Source organism: Xenopus tropicalis, chromosome 8, assembly GCF_000004195.4.
Source record: "Xenopus tropicalis strain Nigerian chromosome 8, UCB_Xtro_10.0, whole genome shotgun sequence".
Lineage (NCBI taxonomy): Eukaryota > Metazoa > Chordata > Amphibia > Anura > Pipidae > Xenopus > Xenopus tropicalis.
The window spans coordinates 130538609-130561947 of record NC_030684.2 but is presented as its reverse complement, the minus strand read 5'-3'; the positions used below and the strand labels follow the sequence as shown (position 1 = coordinate 130561947).

The window sequence follows — 23339 nt, the reverse complement described above, 5'->3', positions numbered from 1 at the left end:
GAAGGTCATCTCCCATTTTCAGCAAATAATTTTGATTTGTAATCATTCCCTTTTTCTCTGTAAAAAATAAATATTAGTTTATACTTGATGGTAACTAAGCTGCATAAACCCATATTGATAGCAAAACAATTCTGTTGGGTTTCTTTAATGTTCAAATGGTTTTAAGCAGACTTAAGGAATGGTGAACTAAATTAATGATAGACCCCTTACTGTATTTGGAAAATGTATCTGAAGTCCCAAGCATTCTGGATAACAGATCCTATTCCTGTACATGTTTAGATTCCTATTGTGAGACAATATACCTCCATCTTTTTATGACCCTCGTATAGCACTCTAAGATACAGAGAATATTTGTACAGTAAAGCTTATTCCCAAGAACATAAAATAATTACATAAAAAAGAAAATAAATAATTACAGTATAGGAGGAATTCCCAAAAGTCTGAGGGAAACATATAAAAACCCTGTGCAAGTAGGGCCCATTTGGAATCTAATCCAGGGCCACAAGGAATTCCCAGCACCAATGCTAAGCCCTGTGCCATTATCATTTTCTTTATCTTTGCTCCCAAGATATTAGGAGAGGTAACAGGTTTCCATTGCTTTTCCCTTAACTTGGAAGGATTAAAAACACATCTCTTTTATCTTAGATTTTTTTTATTCCTTGTCACGATGATGAGAACTCCTACTGAGAAGGAGAGAGCAGTGAGAATCGGCAAAGTGATGAATACTTTTATCCAGCAGGTTGTACCTAAAACACAAACAGAGAGATCCCAGTGATTAACTAATCTTACTATGAATAAGTAATGTGACATTTCCAACTATCCTGTAGCGACATAGATGGTTACTGATGCCAATAAAGCTCTGTTAATCAAGTGTCTGTAAATTTGAAGCCAACATCACTGTAGTTTGTTTTAAATTGTACCCACCATTTATCACTTTTGTAGTCAAGGTACCATGGCAGATTTCCTGAGCGGTAACAGAGACATTTTTCTGACCAACCGGGTTCCGTACCAAGCACAGATACTCCCCACCCCAGGATTCAGGCTGCAGTGACACACGGATTGTGGTACCATTGGGATAGGGCTGGTACCGGCCTTTGTGTCTGTACATCCAACTGTAGGACAGCGCTGATGGGTTTGTTGGGGCAGAACAATGAAGGGTGAAATTGCACCAGTCAGAGCTAATCTGCTCCATCTCCATCTTTATATCTGGGGTGGGAACTGGCTCTGTGTATAGAAACATACATTTATAAATAAATCATATCTGTACAAGAGAGGGATTGAAGGGAAATTTCTAAATAAATCCAGTGTACAAGAAAGACTGAAAAAAATACATTAGATTATATTATGTAGCTTTAGTAACCATATTTCAAATCATTGGACTGCACAAGGATTTGGGATCTTGAATAAAGTAATTTACTTGAATAAATGCACTTACTTTTTCTCTTACTTTTGTCAGTGTTTTGTTAATTTCTAGACAGTTACAGTATAGCCCTCATGAGACTGCATAGCTGGGAAACAAACCAATGTTGTGTATCAGTGCCAATGTTATAGTGCCAGAGCCTGAATATCTGCCATCAGTACCCACTGCCTCTCACTGTATATAATGTGCTGGTTTTGTAAATACAGACTGCGTCTCACTGTATATAATGTGCTGGTTTTGTAAATACAGACTGCGCCTCACTGTATATAATGTGCTGGTTTTGTATATAAAGACTGAGTCTCACTGTATATAATGTGCTGGTTTTGTATATAAAGACTGAGTCTCACTGTATATAATGTGGTAGTTTTGTAAATACAGACTGCGTCTCACTGTATATACTGTGCTGGTTTTGTAAATACGGACTGCGTCTCACTGTATATAATGTGCCTGGGATGTCAGTACCCGCTGCCTTTCTCTCTATAAAACTAAAATCCATTTAAGCTAACTGATCCGAAACACAAATGGATGGAGAACCCCTCACAGAAGTGCCTGTATGAAAAGTTTTTACATCCTAAGCATTTTAGGGTGCAACAAGCCCTCCCACCCGCACTTTTGAACAGTATCCCTGGAAATCAGTGGGTACCACAAGAGGTATTTGGGAAGTTATTTTTTTTTCACCAGCAGCAAATCCACTCACATTAGCTTTAGGTCAGTCTATATATGGCCCATCTTCAGCCTCTTCAAACAAAAGAGTCACCCTCCGCCTATGCACATATATATGGCAGACAGACTAATTTATATCATCAGTGAAAACAGGATCTAAGAACTGTACTTTAACAGGAGTTAAAAGTAAACAAGCAAACAAGTAAAATGGCAGGAAGGCAAATCTAATTGCAGATTGTATATTGAATCTATATATCAATAAAGTAAAATTAGCCAGTTTATTCCTGATTTATACCTTCCTCAACATAAATATTGAATTAAATCTTGCAAGCCCAGTCTACAGAAAGATATTCATAAAAGAGTCACTACCCAGAAAAGAACAAACTGTAGGGAAAATGTTCTAAATATAAAAACTTTGTTGCATTACAGGGCAAGAAAAGTTATATTTATTTCTGGGAATGGTTATCCCACTATGATTGTGACAAACCAGTATACATGAGTGTGTATGTAAAATAAAAATATATATATTTATTTACACTATTCTTTTCTTATTTATATTGTATATAATAATAAATTTGTGCCCATTTCACAAAAAAAAACGCCAATGGCAAACTGCGGAAATTCACCACAAATCCGTGCCTGCGGAAAATTTTGCTCATCGCTATTTGTATACTGTCTAGGTAGGGAGCAAGTTGAGTGAATAACTTTGCCTATATCTCTGCATACTGAAAATAAATACAGGTGCCATTATATGAACACTTACCATACACAGTGAGAGTAAATGACATTTCTACTGTATGTCCTGTGCCTTGCAGTACAATGGCTTCTGTGTAACTCCCGGTATCCTCACTCCTCAGTTCCCTGATCCATAACCTTGTGCCGCTGTTATCAGCATCCAGTCGCTGGGAGAACTGATTGTGCCGGATATTCAGCCGCTGGTTCCTGAATTCTGCTAATCTGATTTTGGTTCTGTTAGGTGTATAATACCATGATACATCTTCTACAGGCTGTGCCAAGGGCTCAGTGGGTGCCAGACTGACAGACTGGGTTATTAGCCCATACACCTGGATTGGGCCAACTTGCGCTGTAGTACAAATTCAAAAATCAAACACAATTTGTTTTCAACTGCACACTGTGTACAAATAAGTTTAAATGTATTCCTGATAATATAAATTAGTTTCTGTTATCAGGTCTAGATTAACTAAAAAAAGACAAAAAACTAAAACTAATAACTTAATGTGTTGCAGACGTTTATAGGTCAGAAAAGGGCATATTCAGTAATACATTATAGACTGACCAAAGGGTTTATTGTAAGGTACATAGTGAGACAAAGGGACACATATTAATGACTATCTCTGAGTTACTATCCATTATACCCATTATACTGACCTGTAACAGTGAGGAGGGCAGGAGAGAGAAGGCAGAGCAGGAGCTTCTCACACCCCAATAGCATCTCCAGCTTATATGTTGTTAATGTTCTTGTCATTTATCTTTTGGTTATTTCTTATTTATTAAAAGTTACAATGACCAATAGAGAGATACATTTCAGCCTTACTCTTAAAAGGGTTGTTTTACATTCAGCACTGGGTGTTAGAAACTGTGGGTGCCCACATCCCCATCCTGTCCTGTGGCGCATCCTGTCCCCCCTCCCTGCTCATCCCTGGGGTTTAGGTTTATTCTTACTAGCATGCTATTATGTGATTTTACCTGTTAATTATTTAGTACAATTGGGCCATATAATTGTGAATGATTTTGATACAAACTCTGGTGTATACCTGAGCCTTTACATTGCAGTTTATGCCAAAAGTAGAAAAAGTTAGTACAGGCGTTAGAAAAACATATTTAATTTTACCCCATATTTTGTTATTTTTGTCCTACATAAGTATCTGTATAGGCATTATGCTGCAATATGTGATGTAAATGAGAATCCTTTAATCCAGAAATGTACCTGAGACGGGAGCAGCTCTGACAAGATAGGCTTTTATAATATTGCTGTAATTAAATAACCGCAATGTCAGACCATAATAAGGACTATCCTATAGATGGCACTTTGAATCTGTTCTTGGTCATATGTAGAACCTGTATTTGACTTTTATATTGCAATAAAATGGCAGCTTTTTGAGAACAACTGGCCCCCATTCTGTCTGATCCTGCACTGCATTGGTCAAGGAACACAAACCTGCTTTATCTGGGACCCATTTTTGAGTGCACAGGGTCTGGGATGTTCTACCAACAAAGTCTCAGCAGGGACTCACAGCTCCCACAATCAGGCATTGTAACAGAGAAATAAACTTTATGTTAGACAAATATAGAACACAAAATATCCTTATACATTTTTTGCACCAAACACTTAATCAAAAGTCTATCAAGTGCTTGGTGCATGAAATGCAAAAGGCTGTTCTGTGTTCTAGGTTTTTTTTTAAATACATATTACTTTTATTTTACAATGCCTGTGAGTGCCTGTCATACTTTGTTGGTAAAAATTCCCTCCTCAGACTATAGGTCCGGGGCACGTGCACCCACACCCTGCTTCATTACCGGTGAGGCTTTTTTTTCTTTTGGCTTCATCCTGACAATTACTACTTGTAAGTCAATAACACACAACCACAAAAATTACCCCTATTTATGCTGGCGAACCCTGGAGCTACTGCCATTTGGCTACTGAACATGGCAGTGATTCTAGGGTTCCCTTAGTGTGTTGTGTCTATAGGCGTAGTAGCCTTGCACCCAAAGAATCATGATGGTCAATGGTATCATCCGATGTCATTCATAGTGCATGCTTATTGGCCAATAATTGTGTTATGTTATTTTTCTCCTCCCCTGTAATTGGATATGTAATAAGTAAAAAGTATTAATTCTTGCAAGTTAAGTTTAAGCCTGATAATTTGAGTCCAGACACAGATTGGTCTTTCTGTCTTTTTAGTTCATCTGGGAGTTCTGTTCTGCTGTACTATTCATATATGTGGCTAATGTTTCCACCTCTAGGCACAAATATTTCCCTTATAATCTCCCCATGGTAAGGACTCAACCATCCACATGATCTCTTGGGAGGAGGGGCTCCCATTTCACTTCTCACCAGAGGAACCAACAACCAGGAAGCTGTAAACTTCAGGGCTGGAGATTTCAGGGACCTACATTGAAAGTAGCAGATCCCTTTACTCACATTGCCAAGAGAAACGACCAGAACTTCAGTTGCAGAAATTATTGTTGTGGTTAAAAAAGATGCCAATCTTTCCCTATCTTAAATAAAAACATACTTTTCATGAGGCTGAAGGTAGAATCATTAATATTATTTATTACGGTTTTTGCTGCAAAGTAAACACTTTTCTTTTCAAAATCACAATAGATTTCCCTTATTTATTTTTTTTTGTTAGGTTAAAGATAAAATGTGGTGCTTTGCTCACAGTATCCCATTGACTGAGCTCAGGAAGGCAACATGTCATAGAGGTTAGACCTATGTGACTATATTTAACCAGTTGTAAACCAAAAAGAAGCAAAAGGAAAGTTGTTTACGGAGAGAAGCAATAAGTACAGTAAATAGCTTTCCTGCCTACGTCATAGAGACTCATTTGTATAGGACTGCATACACACACATGGGGGCAGATATAATACAATTTTAAGAATCCAGTATTATAATGTGCAGAGGGCCCACTTTTCTATTGTAAATATTTCTTGAAAATCAGGTGAATGAAGCATTTACTGTGTAGACCAGCGGTTCTCAACCTGTGGGTCGGGACCCCTTTGGGGGTCAAACCATCCTTTCACAGGAGCCACCTAAGACATCGGAAAACACATATTTCCAATGGTCTTAGGAATAATTTTATGGTTGGGGGTCACCACAACATGAGGAACTGTATTAAAAGGTCACAGCATTAGGAAGGTTGAGAACCACTGGTGTAGACTAAATGGACCAGATGCCTCTCATCTGATCATAATTATTACAGGTATAGGATCACTAATCCAGAAATCCATTATCCAGAAAGTTCTGAATTATGGGAAGGTCATCTCCCATTTTCAGCAAATAATTTTGATTTGTAATTATTCCCTTTTTATCTGTAATAATGAAATATTAGTTTATACTTGATGCTAACTAAGCTGCATAAACCCATATTGATAGCAAAACAATTCTGTTGGGTTTCTTTAATGTTCAAATGGTTTTCAGCAGATTTAATGAATGGTGAACTAAATTAATGATAGACCCCTTACTGTATCTGGAAAATGTATCTGAAGTCCCAAGCATTCTGGATAACAGATCCTATTCCTGTACATGTTTAGATTCCTATTGTGAGACATTATAACTCCATCTATTTATGACCCTTTATTTGTATAGCACTCTAGGATACAGAGAATATTTGTACAGTAATGCTTATTTCCAAGCACATAAAATAGCATCAGTTTAAATCATAATTACAGTATAGGAGGAATTCCCAAAAGTCTGAGGAAAATATATAAAAACCCTGTGCAAGTAGGGCCCAATTGGAATCTAATCCAGGGCCACAAGGAATTCCCAGCACCAATGCTAAGCCCTGTGCCATTATCATCATCATTTTCATTATCTTTGTTCCCAAGATATTAGGAAAGGTAACAGGTTTTCATTGCGTATCCCTTAACTTGGAAGGATTAAAAACACATCTCTTTTATCTTAGATTTTTTTTATTTCTTGTTACAATGATGGTAACTCCTACTGAGAAGGAGAGAGCAGTGAGAATCGGCAAAGTGATGAATACTTTTATCCAGCAGGTTTTACCTAAAACACAAACAGACAGATCCCAGTAATTAACTAATCTTACTATGAATAGGTAATGTGACATTTCCAACTATCCTGTAGCGACATAGATGGTTACCGATGCCAATAAAGCTCTGTTAATCACGTGTCTGTAAATTTGAAGCCAACATCACTGTAGTTTGTCTTAAATTGTACCCACCATTTATGACTTTTGTGAGGCTGGTATGAGGGCAGAATTCCCGAGGGGCAATAGAGACATTGTTCTGATCAGCCGGGTTCTGTACCAAGCACAGATACTCCCCATCCCAGGATTCAGGCTGCAGTGACACACGGATTGTGGTACCATTGGGATAGGGCTGGTACCGGCCTTTGTGTCTGTACATCCAACTGTAGGACAGCGCTGATGGGTTTGTTGGGGCAGAACAATGAAGGGTGAAATTGCACCAGTCAGGGCTAATCTGCTCCATCTCCATCTTTATATCTGGGGTGGGAATTGGCTCTGTGTATAGAAAGATACATTTCCAAATTATTTCTATCTGTACAAGAGAGAATGAAAGGTAATATAGTAGATTATATATATATATATATATATATATATATTCTTTTTTTTAACTTGTAGATTACACAGTGATTTAAGTTAAAAAAATACATCTGTCCATCAAGTACAGATCATGTGGCACAAAAACCTCAGTGGATATTAGTCAGAACTCCTGGAGAATATGGGAGAATTTATGTGAATTATGTAGTTTCCATTTTGTGCAGAAAATTTGGGCAAGCAGTCTGTGCTTTGGGCACCAAACTTTGCAGACTGCACAGGGAAAGGGCAAGGTGTGTAAATAACTTTGCCTATATCTCTGCATACTGAAAATATAATACAGGTGCCATTATATGAACACTTACCATACACAGTGAGAGTAAATGAGATTAAATGATCTACTGTTTGTGCTGTGCCTTGCAGTGTAATGGATTCTGTATAACTCCCGGTATCCTCACTCCTCAGTTCCCTGATCCATAACCTTGTGCCGCTGTTATCAGCATCCAGTCGCTGGGAGAACTGACTGTGCCGGATACTCAGCCGCTGGTTCCTGTAATCTGCCAGTCTGTATCTTGTTCCATTGCTTATATAATGCCATAATACCTCTTCTACTGGCTGTGCCAAGTGCTCAGTGGGTGCCAGACTGACAGACTGGGTTATTAGCCCATACACCCGGATTGGGCCAACTTGCGCTGTAGTAAAAAAAATACAAAAACCAAACACAATTTGTGTTCAACTGCACACTTTGTACAAATAGGTTTAAATGGATTCCTGGGAATATAAATTAGTTTCTGTTATCAGGACTGGATAAACTGAAAGAAAAACTAAAGGTAGTAAAGGTCATATTCAGTAATACATTATAGACTGACCAAAGGGTTTATTTTAAGGAACATAGTGAGACAAAGTTAAGCATTTTAATAAATGAGTTACTATCCATTATACCCATTATACTGACCTGTAACAGTGAGGAGGGCAGGAGAGAGAAGGCAGAGCAGCAGCTTCTCACTGACACTGACCGACATCTTCCTCTGCCTCTCTGGGTACAGTCATTTGACACTGACCGGTCTCTTCCACTGACTGGGTGGGGGGGAGACAATGAGGGGCCACAGGAAATGGCTATGAATAGTGTGAATGAGAAAAATGAAACTGACAAAAAAACAAAACTAGGCGTCAGTGCGCACCCCAATAACATGTCCAGCTTTTAGGTTGTTAATGTTGTTGTCATTTATCTTCTGGCTATTTTTTATTTATTGGAAGTTACAATGACCAATAGAGAGATACATTTCAGCCTTACTCTTAAATGGGCTGCTTCACATTCAGCACTGGGTGTTAGAAACTGTGGGTGCCCACATCCCCATCCTGTCCTGTGGCGCATCCTGTGTCCCCCCTCCCTGCTCATCCCTGTGGTTTAGGTTTATTCTCACTAGCATTCCTTTTATGTGATTTTACCTGTCAATTATTTAGTACAATTGGGCCATATAATTGTGAATGATTTTGATACAAACTCTGGTGTATCCCTGAGCCTTTACATTGCAGTTTATGCCAAAAGTAAAAAAAGTTAGTACAGGCTTTAGAAAAACATATTTAATTTTACCCTATATTTTGTTATTTTTGTCCTACATAAGTATCTGTATAGGCATTATGCTGCAATATGTGATGTAAATGAAAATCCTTTAATCCAGAAATGTACCTGAGACGGGAGCAGCTTTGACAAGATAGGCTTTTATAATATTGCTGTAATTAAATAACCACAATGTCAGACCATAATAAGGACTATCCTACTGGTGGCGCTTGAAATCTGTTCTCGTTCATTTGTAGAACCTGTATTTGTCTTTTATATTGCAATAAAATGGCAGCTGCTTGAGAACCACTGGCCCCATTGTGTCTGATCCTGCACTGCATTGGTCAAGAAACACAAACCTGCTTTATATGGGACTCCTTTTTGAGTGTACAGGGTCTGGGATGTTCTACCAACAAAGTCTCAGCAGGCACTCACAGATCTTACAATCAGGCATTGTAACAGAGAAGTAAACAGCACTGGTGCCATACTATCTGCTGAATCTAACACCTTTCAATATCCCCCGCTGTGTTTCCATACCTTGTCTATGGTTTCCCCTATAGAGCCCAGAATATAGATTAGTACAAAATCCTGTTTCAGACTGCAGGGCCTGATAAGTTAGGGAGCAAGTACTAGGAAAGGGGGGTTAGCAGAGAGAGCACTGGGATTCCACTAGGGCAATGGCTCCTTATACACAGTATTGGAATTGGAAACCACCCTAAGGAAAAGGAATAATCATTCACTAGGTACAGCCTGGGGGAGGCCCGGAGACCAACATTCCTCCCAGCAATGCAAATTGAACTTTTATGGAACAGTAACAACTGTAGGACTACAGTATTCCAGCTTGTGGCTTAGCTACACATGGACTCTCTGTGGGACACTGAGAGTGACTTAACATGGTACCAACACCTTGTGCTAATCACTGATTAAATTAACCAGAAAATCATATCCCTGACCTCTTGCCTGATAAATATACCATGTTATGGTTTATGGGTCAAGAAGGCCTGTTAAAAATTTCAGATAAATATAGAAGACAGAACAGCCTTATGCATTTTGTGCACCAAATACTTAATCAATGGCCTATCATTAAGTCTTTGGTGCATGAAATGCACAAGGCTATTCTGTGTCCTAAATTTATTTGAAATAAGATTTACTTATTTTACAATGTGTGTGAGTGCCTGTCAAACTTTGTTGGTAAAAATTCCCTCCTCGAGCTGTAGCTCTGGGGCACGTGCCTCCATGACCTGCTTCATTATTGTGAGCCTTTTTATGGTTTCAAACAAAAACTTTTTTATTATTTCTGGGATGTTTTGGCAAGGGTAATCAAAAACACATAAGGTTAAAAGCAGTTTGTTATCCCCTGAGTAAGGCATGAGTGGGTTGCTCAGAACTGTATATAAGGAAGCACCAATACAAGTTGAGCAAGGCTACCAGTCTGGGAGGGTGAGCAACATGAGGTAGGTCATTATGTTATCAGTGACAAAAGTCGTTAAATAGAGAGGCTTAGAAGTGCTAGGATGATATTTATTATATGTACAGGCAATGAAAGGAGCATACCCTGCTGTAGTTATTAATGTATGGTGTAGTTACATCTTTTATGATTGGCTGCTTCACTACTGATGTCACACTGTGTTATAATTCATCTTGACAATTACTACTTATAAGTCAATAACACAAAATCACACATATTACCCCTATTTACTGTATGGTGGGGAACCCTGAAACTATAGCCATGTTCACAGAATGTGACAGTGATGTGTCAATAGGTGCAGCAGACTTGCACACAAAGAATCACACACTGACACTGTTTAGGTGCAGAGCTGCAGAAGAAAGCTGCCTTTGTTTTTGATATACTGCTGCCGGCTGACATAAAAGCCATTTTTTTGCTGTCCTGATACTTGCTTTGTGGGAACCTGTCACAGGGGCCAAAATGGTGATTGGTTAGTTGATTTGCTTCAAGGAATAAGTTCTACCACTATCCCTGCCCCGTAATAATGCATTCAATCATGTTCCAAATGGATTTTAAGAAATAAGTTTATTGTACAAAACATTTATTTGTACTATATACACAGTAGTTATAACCAGAATGCAATATCCAGTACCCCATGGGTTAAGGTCTTTCAGACATTTTTTATACCAAAATGGTAGTCCGAACTTGCCATGCAGTTTTTGGTATTCAAATTTCAACAGGGCAGCAGAGACATATAATTTTAGGTGCATCAATCTCCTGGGACTGTTATTTAAAGAGATAGTACTAGTATGCACCACCCCCAGGACCTTCCACGTCCGCTCCACTGAGCAAGCACTCCTTTACTGACTGTGGCATCCATCAATGTACCTACTATATAAACTCAAATGAATGTTCCTGCTAGCACACACCAAACCCTATACATGTCTATAGATGGTAAAGAAGCACCATATGGTTAAAATTCCATCATTGCATTCTTTCCAATCGTGGGTGGGTGGGAGAGTAACAGTTCAAGTAAGGTTGGGCCATGTGATTGTATGCGGTTTGGTTTAGTGTAACAGGTCATTGTTAGTGATGAGCGAATCTGTCCCATTTTGCTTTGCCATAAAACAGCGAAAAATTTGCAAAACGCATTTGTTGCATGATTTTTTTTGTCACCCACGTCAATTTTGTCACCCATGTCTTTTTTGGTCGCCCGCAGGTTTTTTTTTTGTTGCCCGTGCTTTTTTTGACGCAACCTCACCCTAGTTTTACAAATTTTTCCACAGCAGATTTTCACGGAATTATGCGAAACAATTCACTAATGGCGAAATGCGGAAATTCGCTGCAAATCCATGCCTGGCAAAAAACCTTGCTCATCACTAGTCATTGTCACTTTGTCTGTTTGGGTCTGTCACAATTTCTTGTTTCTATACTGGAACAAATATAACAAACATTACAGTAGCAGAGAGTAAGGCATAAACAGGAAGAATAATATATATCTTAATCCAGCAAACTCCATCTGCAAGAAAAAGAAAGTAAAACAGTAATTAGTGTTAGTCCTGTGGTTGCTGAACATACACTAAAGCGAAAATGAGTGAAATACCGATATTTACAGTAGTATCTAATAAAATAGCCAAGGTTGATGAACGGACACAAACACAATTAACTTTAACATTTAATTAAAAGCACTGCCAAAAGGAAAGCAAAAGTTTTATCCAAGTTCCTGCAGAATGTATTTATATATGTCTTCCTAACTACAACATAAGTAGTGTGTGCTGGTGTATGTGACACTATGCACTTATGTGCTGTGTGTTATAATTGTATAATATGCTGGTGTGTAGGCCTGATAGAATGCTGGCCTTAGTAGTGATTACTGTAAATATATAGTTGTACAACAGAGCAGATCGTTGGGCTCATTTACGACTGGGACAGGAGTGTGCAAAGTGCAACAAGTGTAAATAATCCACCATGTTTGCACTTTGCACACTGCCTTCCTTTCCCCCAGGATTGCCTCAGGTCTCTGTACCCTGTTTTGGAACACCAAGGCCTATACTCTGCACCACCCCGTACTGATCTTACACTTCTGCCCGGGGACATCAACAATTACCCATAATTACTTCCAGCATGTAATAGACAGAAGGAGTAACAGGGCAGAGGATACCAGTACGTATTTTTCTCTAAAATATTTTAAAAATCCACTTGCAACATTTCAAATATGCATTGTTCGTCAATAAATAACAATGACATGAATTGGCAAGCACTTTCACATTGTAAATGTTAGTGGGAAGCACTGGGTGACTATTCATCTGCCTCATATAGCTTAAAGGGGATATAAAGCCAAATATGATGAAGGAAACATTTATTAAAAGTGGTATCAATGGTTATTTGTCATTGTAATCACAAAATAAACCAGTATTTTTCTCTCCTTTTTTTTTGCACTATTGGTTCAGACTCTTAAACTGTCTTAGAATTCCGTCCAAGTCTCCAATTCCAACAATGCTTTGCATGCACAGGTCTGGTTACTAACTGACTTCTGCTTCATTGAACAGGCAAAAGGTAAAAGGAATAAACAGATACTGCAGTTTGCAGTTACATTTATAAACCTGGCTTGTGAGGCAACAAAAGTCAGTCCCTTGTGATGTTCAGGTTAAAAGATATGTCAACCCAGAAACATTTATTTTTGCATTATAAAAGAAAACCTAATTCCAAGCAACTTTCCAATATACATGAATTAAAAATGATATTTGTAATTGTACCTGCAGCTGAATGCAATTAATAAATAAATTATTTATGCCTTTGTCTTTGGTGGTCTTGGCCCTTGAGTTAATGTATCAGAAGAGTCCAGAGAATATAAACAGACAGACAGATTCTCTTTCAGTAGCAATTGCATTTATAAATAACTTTAAAACCACTGAAACTATGTAATGAATGTACAGGTATATTGGAAAGTTGCTTAGAACTAGAATTTCCTCCCATTATGTAAAAAAGTTTAAGGTTGAGTTTGCCTTATAATGTTAATAATGAATAATATTATTGTTATTAATGATACCTAATCCTGCTACCTCATTGATTTCCCAGTTCTGAGACTCCCGCTTTATGCAGCTGCGCCCCCTGCTGGAAGGACTAAGTTGACAATGGGAATCAGAAGAAAGTTTAGCCAACAGAAACTGAAATATATCTTTTACCAGCAAGGGGGTACATGTAACATGTAACTTTCTCCCCATGAAGCTGCCTATAATATATAATGTCTGGGCTAATTCAAACTCATCTGCATTGGTGCAGCCTTATACCTCCTGCGCAGGAAACTTTGGGTGACTTCAGAAAACAAAGCACTGCATGTGCCTTTCTACCGGCGATTCACTTTATTGCCAGTGGGAAGGCATTTTGGGGACATTAGTTGCCTGCAGAAGCGCAGATTTAACCACAGGCAACTAATCTCCCCATGTGCCATTATCCTGAGACTACGCTTATATTCTCTCCCCTACTTGATATGTGTTTAAAATCCTAATTTGCTTTAATTAATCGCAGCTTTATATCCAAAACATACAGTAGTTTTTCCCTCCTGCATACCTTTTCTTTGTGCCTCCCCACATGGATATAAAGGGGTGGATGTGCTGTTCCTGTGAGCAGGATTCTGTACCCAGCAGGTAAATTCTGCCCCCAATGCCTTATCCTTCAGTGATACAGTGATTGTGCTGCCATTGGCATATAGTCTGTCAGTGCCAGTATCTCTGTAGGTCCAACTGTAGGACAGGGTTGTTGAGTTTGATGGGACAGAACAATGAAGACGGCAGAGATCAGGGGAATTCCCATCTAATGTCTTCTCTATTACTGGTGTAGGGATGGACTCTGCAATTAGAAACAGATCATAGTCACAGAATATATATAATGAAGAATGTTTATAACTCATTATAATAGCTGTTCTTATTGCTCTGAGTAACCCTTGGTTATTTCTTGAGATCAATAGTGGGACAACTTGGAGTGCAAGTTTTCAGCAATCAATGGTCCTTTCATATTAGGCCCTATGTGCTGACAACCTTGCTTAACATTGTCAAGTTACAGAATACAGGCATACATGTATTATGTACCAAAAGCCTTAATATATGGTGCAGGAGGCTCAGGGCACCTCTGGGTCTGCTCTTGCTTAAGATAAAATTACAAACTGTCAGACAGAGTGCATTTTATAGTAATTTCAAATGTACAGTGCTGACTTAAACACAGATTTCCATACCTTTCCAAAAATCACTAATTTGGCAGGTCTGTGCCTTTTAACATGTATAGAAGAAAGAGAAAAGAGGCAGTAACCCAGAAAGCGAGGAGGAAAAAGTGAGAGAGAGACGGTGGCCACGTATTATACATATATAATCCAATAAGACATGTTCTGTAAAGAAACAGAGTACAGGTATGGGACCCATTATCCAGAATGCTCAGGGATCTAGTACAGGTACTATTACAGAGAAAAGGGAATCATTTAACCATTAAATAAACCCAATAGGGCTGTTCTGCCCCCAATAAGGGGTAATTATATCTTAGTTGGGATCAAGTACAGGTACTGTTTTATTATTACAGAGAAAAGGGAATCATTTAACCATGAAATAAACCCAATAGGGCTGTTCTGTCCCAATTAGTGATGAGCGAATCTGTTCCGTTTCGCTTCGGCGAAAAATTTGCGAATCTTTGAAAAGATCCGCGAAACGGCGAAAAATTTGCGAAGCGGCGAAAATGTCGTGCGACAAAAAAATTGTCGCCCGCGGCTATTATTTTGTCGCGCGGCTCTTGTTTTGTCGCGCGGCTCTTGTTTCGTCGCCCGCGGCTCTTGTTTCGTCGCGCGGCTCTTGTTTCGTCACCCGCGGCTCTTGTTTCGTCGCCCGCGGCTCTTGTTTCGTCGCCCGCGGCTCTTGTTTCGTCGCCCGCGGCTCTTGTTTCGTCGCGCGGCTCTTGTTTCGTCGCCCGCGGCTCTTGTTTCGTCGCCCGCGGCTCTTGTTTCGTCGCGCGGCTCTTGTTTCGTCGCGCGGCTCTTGTTTCGTCGCCCGCGGCTCTTGTTTCGTCGCCCGCGGCTCTTGTTTCGTCGCGCGGCTCTTGTTTCGTCGCGCGGCTCTTGTTTCGTCGCCCGCGACTATTCTTTTGTGACGCCGCGACAATTTTTGGACGTGCGGCGAATTTTTCCGCGACGAAATTTTTCATCCGTTTCGCGAAACAATCCGCCAATGGCGAAACGCAGAAATTCGCCGCGAATCCATGCCTGGCGAAACTTTTCGCCCATCGCTAGTCCCAATTAAGGGGTAATTATATCTTAGTTGGGATCAAGTACAGGTACTGTTTTATTATTACAGAGAAAAGGGAATCATTTAACCATGAAATAAACCCAATAGGGCTGTTCTGCCCCCAATAAGGGGTAATTATATCTTAGTTGGGATCAAGTACAGGTACTGTTTTATTATTACAGAGAAAAGGGAATCATTTAGCCATGAAATAAACCCAATAGGGCTGTTCTGCCCCCAATAAGGGGTAATTATATCTTAGTTGGGATCAAGTACAGGTACTGTTTTATTATTACAGAGAAAAGGGAATCATTTAACCATGAAATAAACCCAATAGGGCTGTTCTGCCCCCAATAAGGGGTAATTATATCTTAGTTGGGATCAAGTACAGGTACTGTTTTATTATTACAGAGAAAAGGAAATTATTTAACCATGAAATAAACCCAATAGGGCTGTTCTGCCCCAATAAGGGGTAATTATATCTTAGTTGGGATCAAGTACAGGTACTGTTTTATTATTACAGAGAAAAAGGAAATCATGCTGGAAAATTAGAATTATTTGCTTATAATGGGGTCTATGGGAGATGGCCTTTCCATAATTCGGAACTTTCTGGATAATGGGTTTCTGGATAAGGGGTCCAATACCTGTACTAGAAAAAATGTTCCCTATTAGCTATGCACGTGTGTGCGAATTGTGTGTGCAAAATGTGTTTTGTACTTATTCAGACCTATTTACTCCTTGGTATACACAGGTTTGTAAAACTGCACTCATGGGTTTTTAAAAGTGGTCACAAAAGACAATTGCTGCACACAGGAGAAATTACAGGGAACTTTGCCAGAAAGCTACTGTTTGGAGCAAATAGAAAATGTATGGAGCATACAGCTCAGTTACCCAACTGACGTATAGAAAAGAACAGTCAGCACCAGATATCTCTTATCACCTAGTTATTTTCATAATTACAATCACTGTTTGTTTTTATACATTGAATATTATGACGTATATTGAATGTTACTGGGAATCATCTATTGAGGAGACAGTCAGGCAGGGCTCATACACAGACACTAAAGCTGCTGACTCACTCGGAAGGGGACAAATTAGCTCTGTGATGGAGGCAAGAAAAAAAATGAGGCCAAATCCAGGGAGGCTGCTAATTATATACATTAGGGCAGGCAGGGGCAGAGGAATTTGCACAGGGATTCCCAATCAGTGCGTCAGGGCAACATGTTGCTCCCCAACCCCTTGGATGTTGCTCTCAGTGCCCCCAAACCAGGGAGTTATTTTTGAATTCCTGACTTGGGGGCAAGTTTTGGTTGAATAAAAACAAGATTTCCTACCAAATAAAGCCCCTGTAAGCTGATAGGGTGCATAGAGGCCCCTAATAGCCAATCACAGCCCTTATTTGGCTCCTCCATGAACTTTTATGGTGCTTGTGTTGCTCCCCAAGTCTTTTTACATTTGACTGTGGCTCCCGAGTAAGAAAGGTTGGGGACCCCCAACACAAAGCAACATCATCACCTGGGCTGTAACTAGCACAGGGATAGAAAGGTTTGGCCTGCTGTCTGTCTGTGCTATACTGTCTGTCTGTCTGTGTATTTACTGTATAGTTCCGTGCTCTCACCCAGCTTGTACAGCAATAATGCAACAAACAGAACCCACAGGAGAGCACAGCCGCCCACATAGAATTAGTCCTGAATGAGTGTTTGTGGAAGGTGCCACAGTGATTGCTGTCTCTGCATAACATATTTCATATAGACTTTACTGGACTGGTGCCATATAGACTATTGGGCAAATTGTACTGAAAAACAGAACATACTTGGGCATATATATGAAGTTTGAACAATGAATCTCTTAAGCATGAGGATCCCAGTGTATTTTCAGCAAGATAAAAATGCTTTGGGACTCACAAGCTTAATGCTTCATTTGTTTAATGAAAAGTCACCGACATTTAATGAAATACTTAATAAGTCTGGCTCCTCCCCTAATGGTTTCTGCCAGTCTCTGTGTAACAATAAATTCACTTCCCCCATACAGGTCTGTCTGCTCTGAGCTGCAACAACTCTCTCACCCACATGTACATGTACATACTCACACTCACTTACACACACTCATATACACACTCACACACTCATATACACACTCACAGACACACTCACTCACATACTTACCCAACACTGTGACATTATAAGTAATTTCTGCCTCTTCGCCATTAACAAGAAACCGTGCAGTGAAGATCCCAGAATCCTCCATTCTCAGCTCCCTGATCAGTAATGCGGTGCCACTGTTAGACCCTTCCAGCCGGTTGGGGAAATAATTCCCATTCTCTCTGATAAACTTCTGGTTTCTGGATACACCCAGTAGAATTTTTTTCCCATTTTTACAAAACATCCATGAGACTCCTACAATGGGATCTGCCAGATTCAGAGGGCATGGCAGTGTGACAGTCTCCCCTACACGGCCAGTCACTGGGAGAGGGACGTCTCCTCCTCCTCCTCCTGCAATACATAGAAGTAGGGAATGATCCAGCTTTACTTCACTTACTGATATGCAGGAGGGTAAAAAAAATACTGTCCATTAAATTGGAGTAAAATGTTTGTCAAGGCCACCAATTAATTTTTTTTTTTTTTTTTTTTAAATATACCGAAATGTTATTTTTTTTTTGCATGCATGGAAACCTATATATTTATATGTAACGCGGTCCCTACATATATATATATATATATATATATTCCAAAACTCTGCCAAACTCACTGTAAAAATACTCATTTAAAAAAGGCAAAATGACCGTGTTCCAGACAGGGCAGTCTCACCGTGTTCCACCATGTCACTACATTTAAACACATCATATAAAATACTCACATGCTTCATAAGTCACCATTATGGCTCTTCCAGTTAACACAGGGAATAAAAAAAACTAAATTTGCCACCAAGTTGCACATGGGCTATGGCAGTTTTTATTGTGTCTTTGCACTCTAGCACCATCTAGAGGCAGAATTTAACACTCAAAAAATGGTGTCTGGACATGGTGAGACAAAATGTAAAAATTTGCTGGCAGCATCTGTATGTATCTGTTATCTCAGTGGTACCGGATTCCCAGAAAACTGTCCAAAATGTATCCAGGATTTTTAGATTCTTGTTGGAGATGTGGCCAACCAATTGTTACTCCAATATATAGGCATATTGGGAAGACAATTACTTACCTGCCAATAGAGAATTCAGCCCCCCTTTCTTTCACTACAAAATAAAACCATTCCTAGCAACATTGTAAACTATTGCCCAGGCATTAATATCTAAATAGTGGAAAACCAGCCTCATTCCTATGGGGAAGGAGTACATATCAAAACCACAGAAAACATATCAATCTGATACAAACAGAACCACCAAAAGCAGGGAAAACAAGAGAAGTTATTCTATTGGTTTAGAAACTCAGTTGTACAAACCTTTGACTAATTAGCCAGTGAGTAGTGATGAGTGAATCTATCTCATTTTGCTTCGCCAAAAAATCCACAAAACTACAGAAAAATGTGCACAACGGTGAAAAATTTGCGAAAATCTGGTACTGCACGCAATTTTTTATACAACCATACCTGTTTTTGGACGTGACCACACCCCTTTTGACGTAATTGTGCCCATTATGGCTCTCCACACCCAATTTGACGCAACCATGCCCATTTTGATACGACCATGCCCATTTTGATGCGACTGCACCCAATTTGACATGACCATGCCCATTTTGAGAGAAATAGGGGGAACTAAAAGGGAAATAAGGGGAAATAAAAACAGCCTACACCAGTGGCTTATATTGATTTGACTAGAAGGAAAGGCTAATAAAGAGTTAATCCCAAGCTGCAGGCATACCTTCAGTTAAGTGCCCTTAAGTCTCCCCATATTTCTCCTGTTCAGATGATCAGAAGCCAAACAGGTAAAAAATAAAACGCTGAGCTGGGTAGAGAAGATTGCCATAATGCAATGCTCCTGCACAGACACTACGACCAGATCCTTAGTTTGCACATGTGCACACATCAGGAGCGTCTGGTTGCTATGGCGATGCAGAAGAGGACGCAGCCAGCAGGAGCGAGGAGCAGTGAGTATGGGGGGGGGGGTTGTGCTTTTCAGCAATACCCCATGCTATATAAGTGCTATATCCTGTGCCATGCACACCCGGTAGGTGGCAGGTGCGGGGATCGGAGCGGGGGGGGGGGGTGTTTGTAAGCCGGCAGGTGGCAGATGCTGTGATCAAAGCACAAGGGGGGGGGGTGCCAGTAGGTGCGGGGATCAGAGCGGGGGGGGAGGTTTTGGCTTGTGGTTTTCAGCAATACCCTATACAGACATGCTGGACAAGATGGCGGCACCGCACACTGAAACAAGTATGTAGGTTCTAGTATGTGTATCTCTGTAAATCTTTCATTAGGCAAGCCAGGAATATAGCGATTTTACACAGCAGTAGTAGTAATATTTAATAGTGTGCTTCATAGATTTTGACTTTCCTTCTCCTTTAAAGTAAGGTTACAACTTCATGTGAAAGATCCAGGAAACCCAGATAGAAGGTCTTCACCGATTGCATTTGATTTTAACTACAAGAATCCCTAAATTTTGAAATGATCTGGTCTGGACCATAAACTAGTGGAAAGGTATTTAGAAATGGAAGTTTGAGAGCTCATCAAATTTGTTGAAATTGTAAAGAATTTAACAGTAGAAAATTATATTAAATAATATTATATAGGAGACAATGTACTCACCGCAGGGTATGAGAAATACGTGGAAGACGAAGAGGAGATCCCAAGAACTAAATGTCATTATGTCGATGAAGGTGAGTTAGTTCTTCAGTTACACAGGAACTGACAATAAGGATAATGATCCCAGAAAAACAATCCCCCGCTGCCCTTGTTGGCCAAGCTCAAAAGAAATGTCCACATATGTGTTCCACTATAGGTAGCCCATATCTGGGGGTCTATGAATTCAAAACAAACTAAAGAAAAATCTTTGACTCTCGCTTTCCTTCTCTGTGTAAAAGAGAAGAAGCAGTGTAACAGGAAACAAGAGGGGAGAAGTGGCTGTGAGTGTAATACCAGTGATGGTTACGGATGTGATGGTGGGAAAAACAACTTCCTTCCCATCTATACAACTCATAAAGTAAAAAAGGCAATAAGACTCAATAATAAGTATCTTAGTAAAATTAGCCCGTAATTCATTTTTATTCTTTTACCTGTATTTTCCATTCATTTCTATTCATTAAAAGGATGTTTGCCTTTTGCATCAACTTTGATTATTTTCTTTAATTTGTTATAGAATCTACTCTAAATAACTGGTCTTTATAAGTTATTTCTGTATATTTTCTTTTCAATAAATAACTTTGCTTTTCTGCCTACATATTTCTAGTATTTATATAAAAATGATATCTTGTTGTTTGGGGTCACTGACCCCAACTGGTTTCCTTTTTCTCTGTAATAATAAAACAGTACCAATAATTGATCCCAACTAAGATATAATTACCCCTTATTGGGGGCAGAACAGCCCTATTGGGTTTATTTAATGGTTAAATGATTCCCTTTTCTCTGTAATAATAAAACAGTACCTGTACTTGATCCCAACTAAGATATAATTACCCCTTATTGGGGGCAGAACAGCCCTATTGGGTTTATTTAATGGTTAAATGATTCCCTTTTCTCTGTAATAATAAAACAGTACCTGTACTTGATCCCAACTAAGATATAATTACCCCTTATTGGGGGCAGAACAGCCCTATTGGGTTTATTTCATGGTTAAATGATTCCCTTTTCTCTGTAATAATAAAACAGTACCTGTACTTGATCCCAACTAAGATATAATTACCCCTTATTGGGGGTAGAACAGTCCTATTGGGTTTATTTCATGGTTAAATGATTCCCTTTTCTCTGTAATAATAAAACAGTACCTGTACTTGATCCCAACTAAGATATAATTACCCCTTATTGGGGGCAGAACAGCCCTATTGGGTTTATTTAATGGTTAAATGATTCCCTTTTCTCTGTAATAATAAAACAGTACCTGTACTTGATCCCAACTAAGATATAATTACCCCTTATTGGGGGCAGAACAGTCCCATAGGGTTTAATTACTGTTTTATTGATTCTTTAGTAGACTTAAAATATGGAGATCCAAATTACGGAAAGACCCCTTATCCGGAATATCCTTGGTCCCAAGCATTCTGGATAACGGGTCCTATACCAGAATTGATTTTCAATTGCTTTTGTTTAAGAACCTCTCCTACTAGTCATCTATTCTGACTTCCAAACTGGTTCCTGGTTGTTGGGGTAAATAACCCCTAGCAATCATTGCACCTCTTTTATATGAGAGAAACCACCTAAATGTGTCCTTATTTTAAAATAGATCCCTAAAAAATAATACATTTCATGAACATATTTTTTAAATTAAATGATACCTTCTAAACTGTTGATAACTTATAGCTAAGTGATATGATAAATACATTCCAAATTTTGGTATCTCGCTAATAAATTACTTGAAGACTTGAGAAATACTAGGTGACCGTGTTCCCCATCTGCAGTTTTATAACAAACACAATAATAACATAATATAGATACTTAAATAAATATACTTATTTCATTAAATCTCCAAGGCAAATTTTTAAACCCCCCCAACCCCTAAAAAAAACAATAAATCTAAAAGTCATATTTTCTTTAATATTTAATTCATAATATTATTAATAACATGTGTTAAAGTATAATGGGACAGAATCAATTCGATAAGAAAACTTAATTTCTTGGTTTATCACAAGAAAACCCCATTGAGTTCTACCTTTTGCTTCCACACTACTTCCTGTTACAGTTAGAGCTGCATCACTTCCTGTCAGCTGATCTCTGAGGGGGCACACAGCCCATCACTAAATGGCGGCTCAAGGGAAACGATGTAAAAGGGCAATATTTACTGATATATATATATTCCAGTTTGGTGAGATTCTTTAATAGGTCACTTAACATAATATAAACTGTCTGTTGGTTAAGTATTCATTCTGGGGGTGTAGTTTTCCATTTACAGTGGAGAATATTAGTCTCCTAGCATTTAGATGACTTGTAATTTGTCAACTTTCTGCAGTTCATTTTTTAAATTCTGAAATTGCCAGCTCAGTTTCATTAGATTTAGTGAGTATTTGGTTAACACATTTATACCCAGCATTAGCGGGAGACTTTCCATCTTACTAAGAAGAGTGGAATGACCAACCAAACCACACAAATTGGTTTTAGAAGCCTTACCTGTAACGGATATGGTCAGGCCCTGTGTGTCATTTCTTATGAAAAGATGGTCACTGTCACCTACTAGTGTGCGGGAGAGACATGTTTCTCTATGACTGCTCTACAGCAATAATACATGCACTTTATTAACTCATTTATAGCAATATATTTACATGATAATGATGTTTGGGTCTGGGTATCGGCTCTAGGATAAACATTTTATTTGAAAATAGGCTTCCCACCTATGTACTAGTAAAAACATAAGAGAAATAATGAGAGCTGCTTGACAGCTAAGGCCTAATACCTTTAGAAAGCAGCCAACTAAACTCAATGCTCATCTAATCACAGTTTGGTAACTTGCAACCAATGAAACATCATGCTCTCTAGCTAGGGTAACAAGCAATTTAATTAAAGTTAAAGCTATTATTATTATTGGGAAAGGATCTAGGAATGACAGTAGATAACTTTAGTACAGTGCTCAGTGCCAGGCAGCAGCTGCA

General features: G+C 39.0%; 2 protein-coding genes across 2 annotated transcripts; both read right to left on the bottom strand.

The window, feature by feature from the left end:
* Positions 1–862: 862 nt before the first annotated feature.
* Positions 863–9228, bottom strand: LOC101731928 (SLAM family member 5). The gene is made up of 3 exons (XM_031891817.1): positions 8300–9228; positions 7710–8036; positions 863–1224 (listed from the first exon to the last, which is right to left on the bottom strand). The coding sequence occupies exons 1-3, from the start codon at positions 8364–8366 to the stop codon at positions 863–865; spliced, it is 756 nt and encodes a 251-aa protein (XP_031747677.1). The 5' UTR covers positions 8367–9228.
* Positions 9229–11707: 2479 nt separating this feature from the next.
* LOC108648292 (CD48 antigen) lies at positions 11708–20425 on the bottom strand. Its single transcript, XM_018096495.2, has 4 exons — positions 20350–20425; positions 17779–18102; positions 13923–14201; positions 11708–11871 (listed from the first exon to the last, which is right to left on the bottom strand). Exons 1-4 carry the CDS (start codon positions 20405–20407, stop codon positions 11780–11782), a joined length of 753 nt encoding a protein of 250 aa, XP_017951984.2. The 5' UTR covers positions 20408–20425; the 3' UTR covers positions 11708–11779.
* Between the last annotated feature and the right edge of the window lie 2914 nt (positions 20426–23339).

What these genes read in the sequence shown, in the direction of transcription:
- LOC101731928 (XM_031891817.1), bottom strand. Translation starts at nt 8,366, where the DNA reads ATGTCGGTCAGTGTCAGTGAGAAGCTGCTGCTCTGCCTTCTCTCTCCT. An exon ending in TGCCCTCCTCACTGTTACAG is followed by an intron (nt 8,037 to 8,299) that starts GTCAGTATAATG and finishes TTTTTACTACAG; the next exon opens with CGCAAGTTGGCCCAATCCGG. An exon ending in ATTTACTCTCACTGTGTATG is followed by an intron (nt 1,225 to 7,709) that starts GTAAGTGTTCAT and finishes TTCTATACACAG; the next exon opens with AGCCAGTTCCCACCCCAGAT.
- LOC108648292 (XM_018096495.2), bottom strand. Translation starts at nt 20,407, where the DNA reads ATGACATTTAGTTCTTGGGATCTCCTCTTCGTCTTCCACGTATTTCTC. An exon ending in TTATAATGTCACAGTGTTGG is followed by an intron (nt 14,202 to 17,778) that starts GTAAGTATGTGA and finishes TTCTAATTGCAG; the next exon opens with AGTCCATCCCTACACCAGTA. An exon ending in TGGGGAGGCACAAAGAAAAG is followed by an intron (nt 11,872 to 13,922) that starts GTATGCAGGAGG and finishes TTTTTCTTGCAG; the next exon opens with ATGGAGTTTGCTGGATTAAG.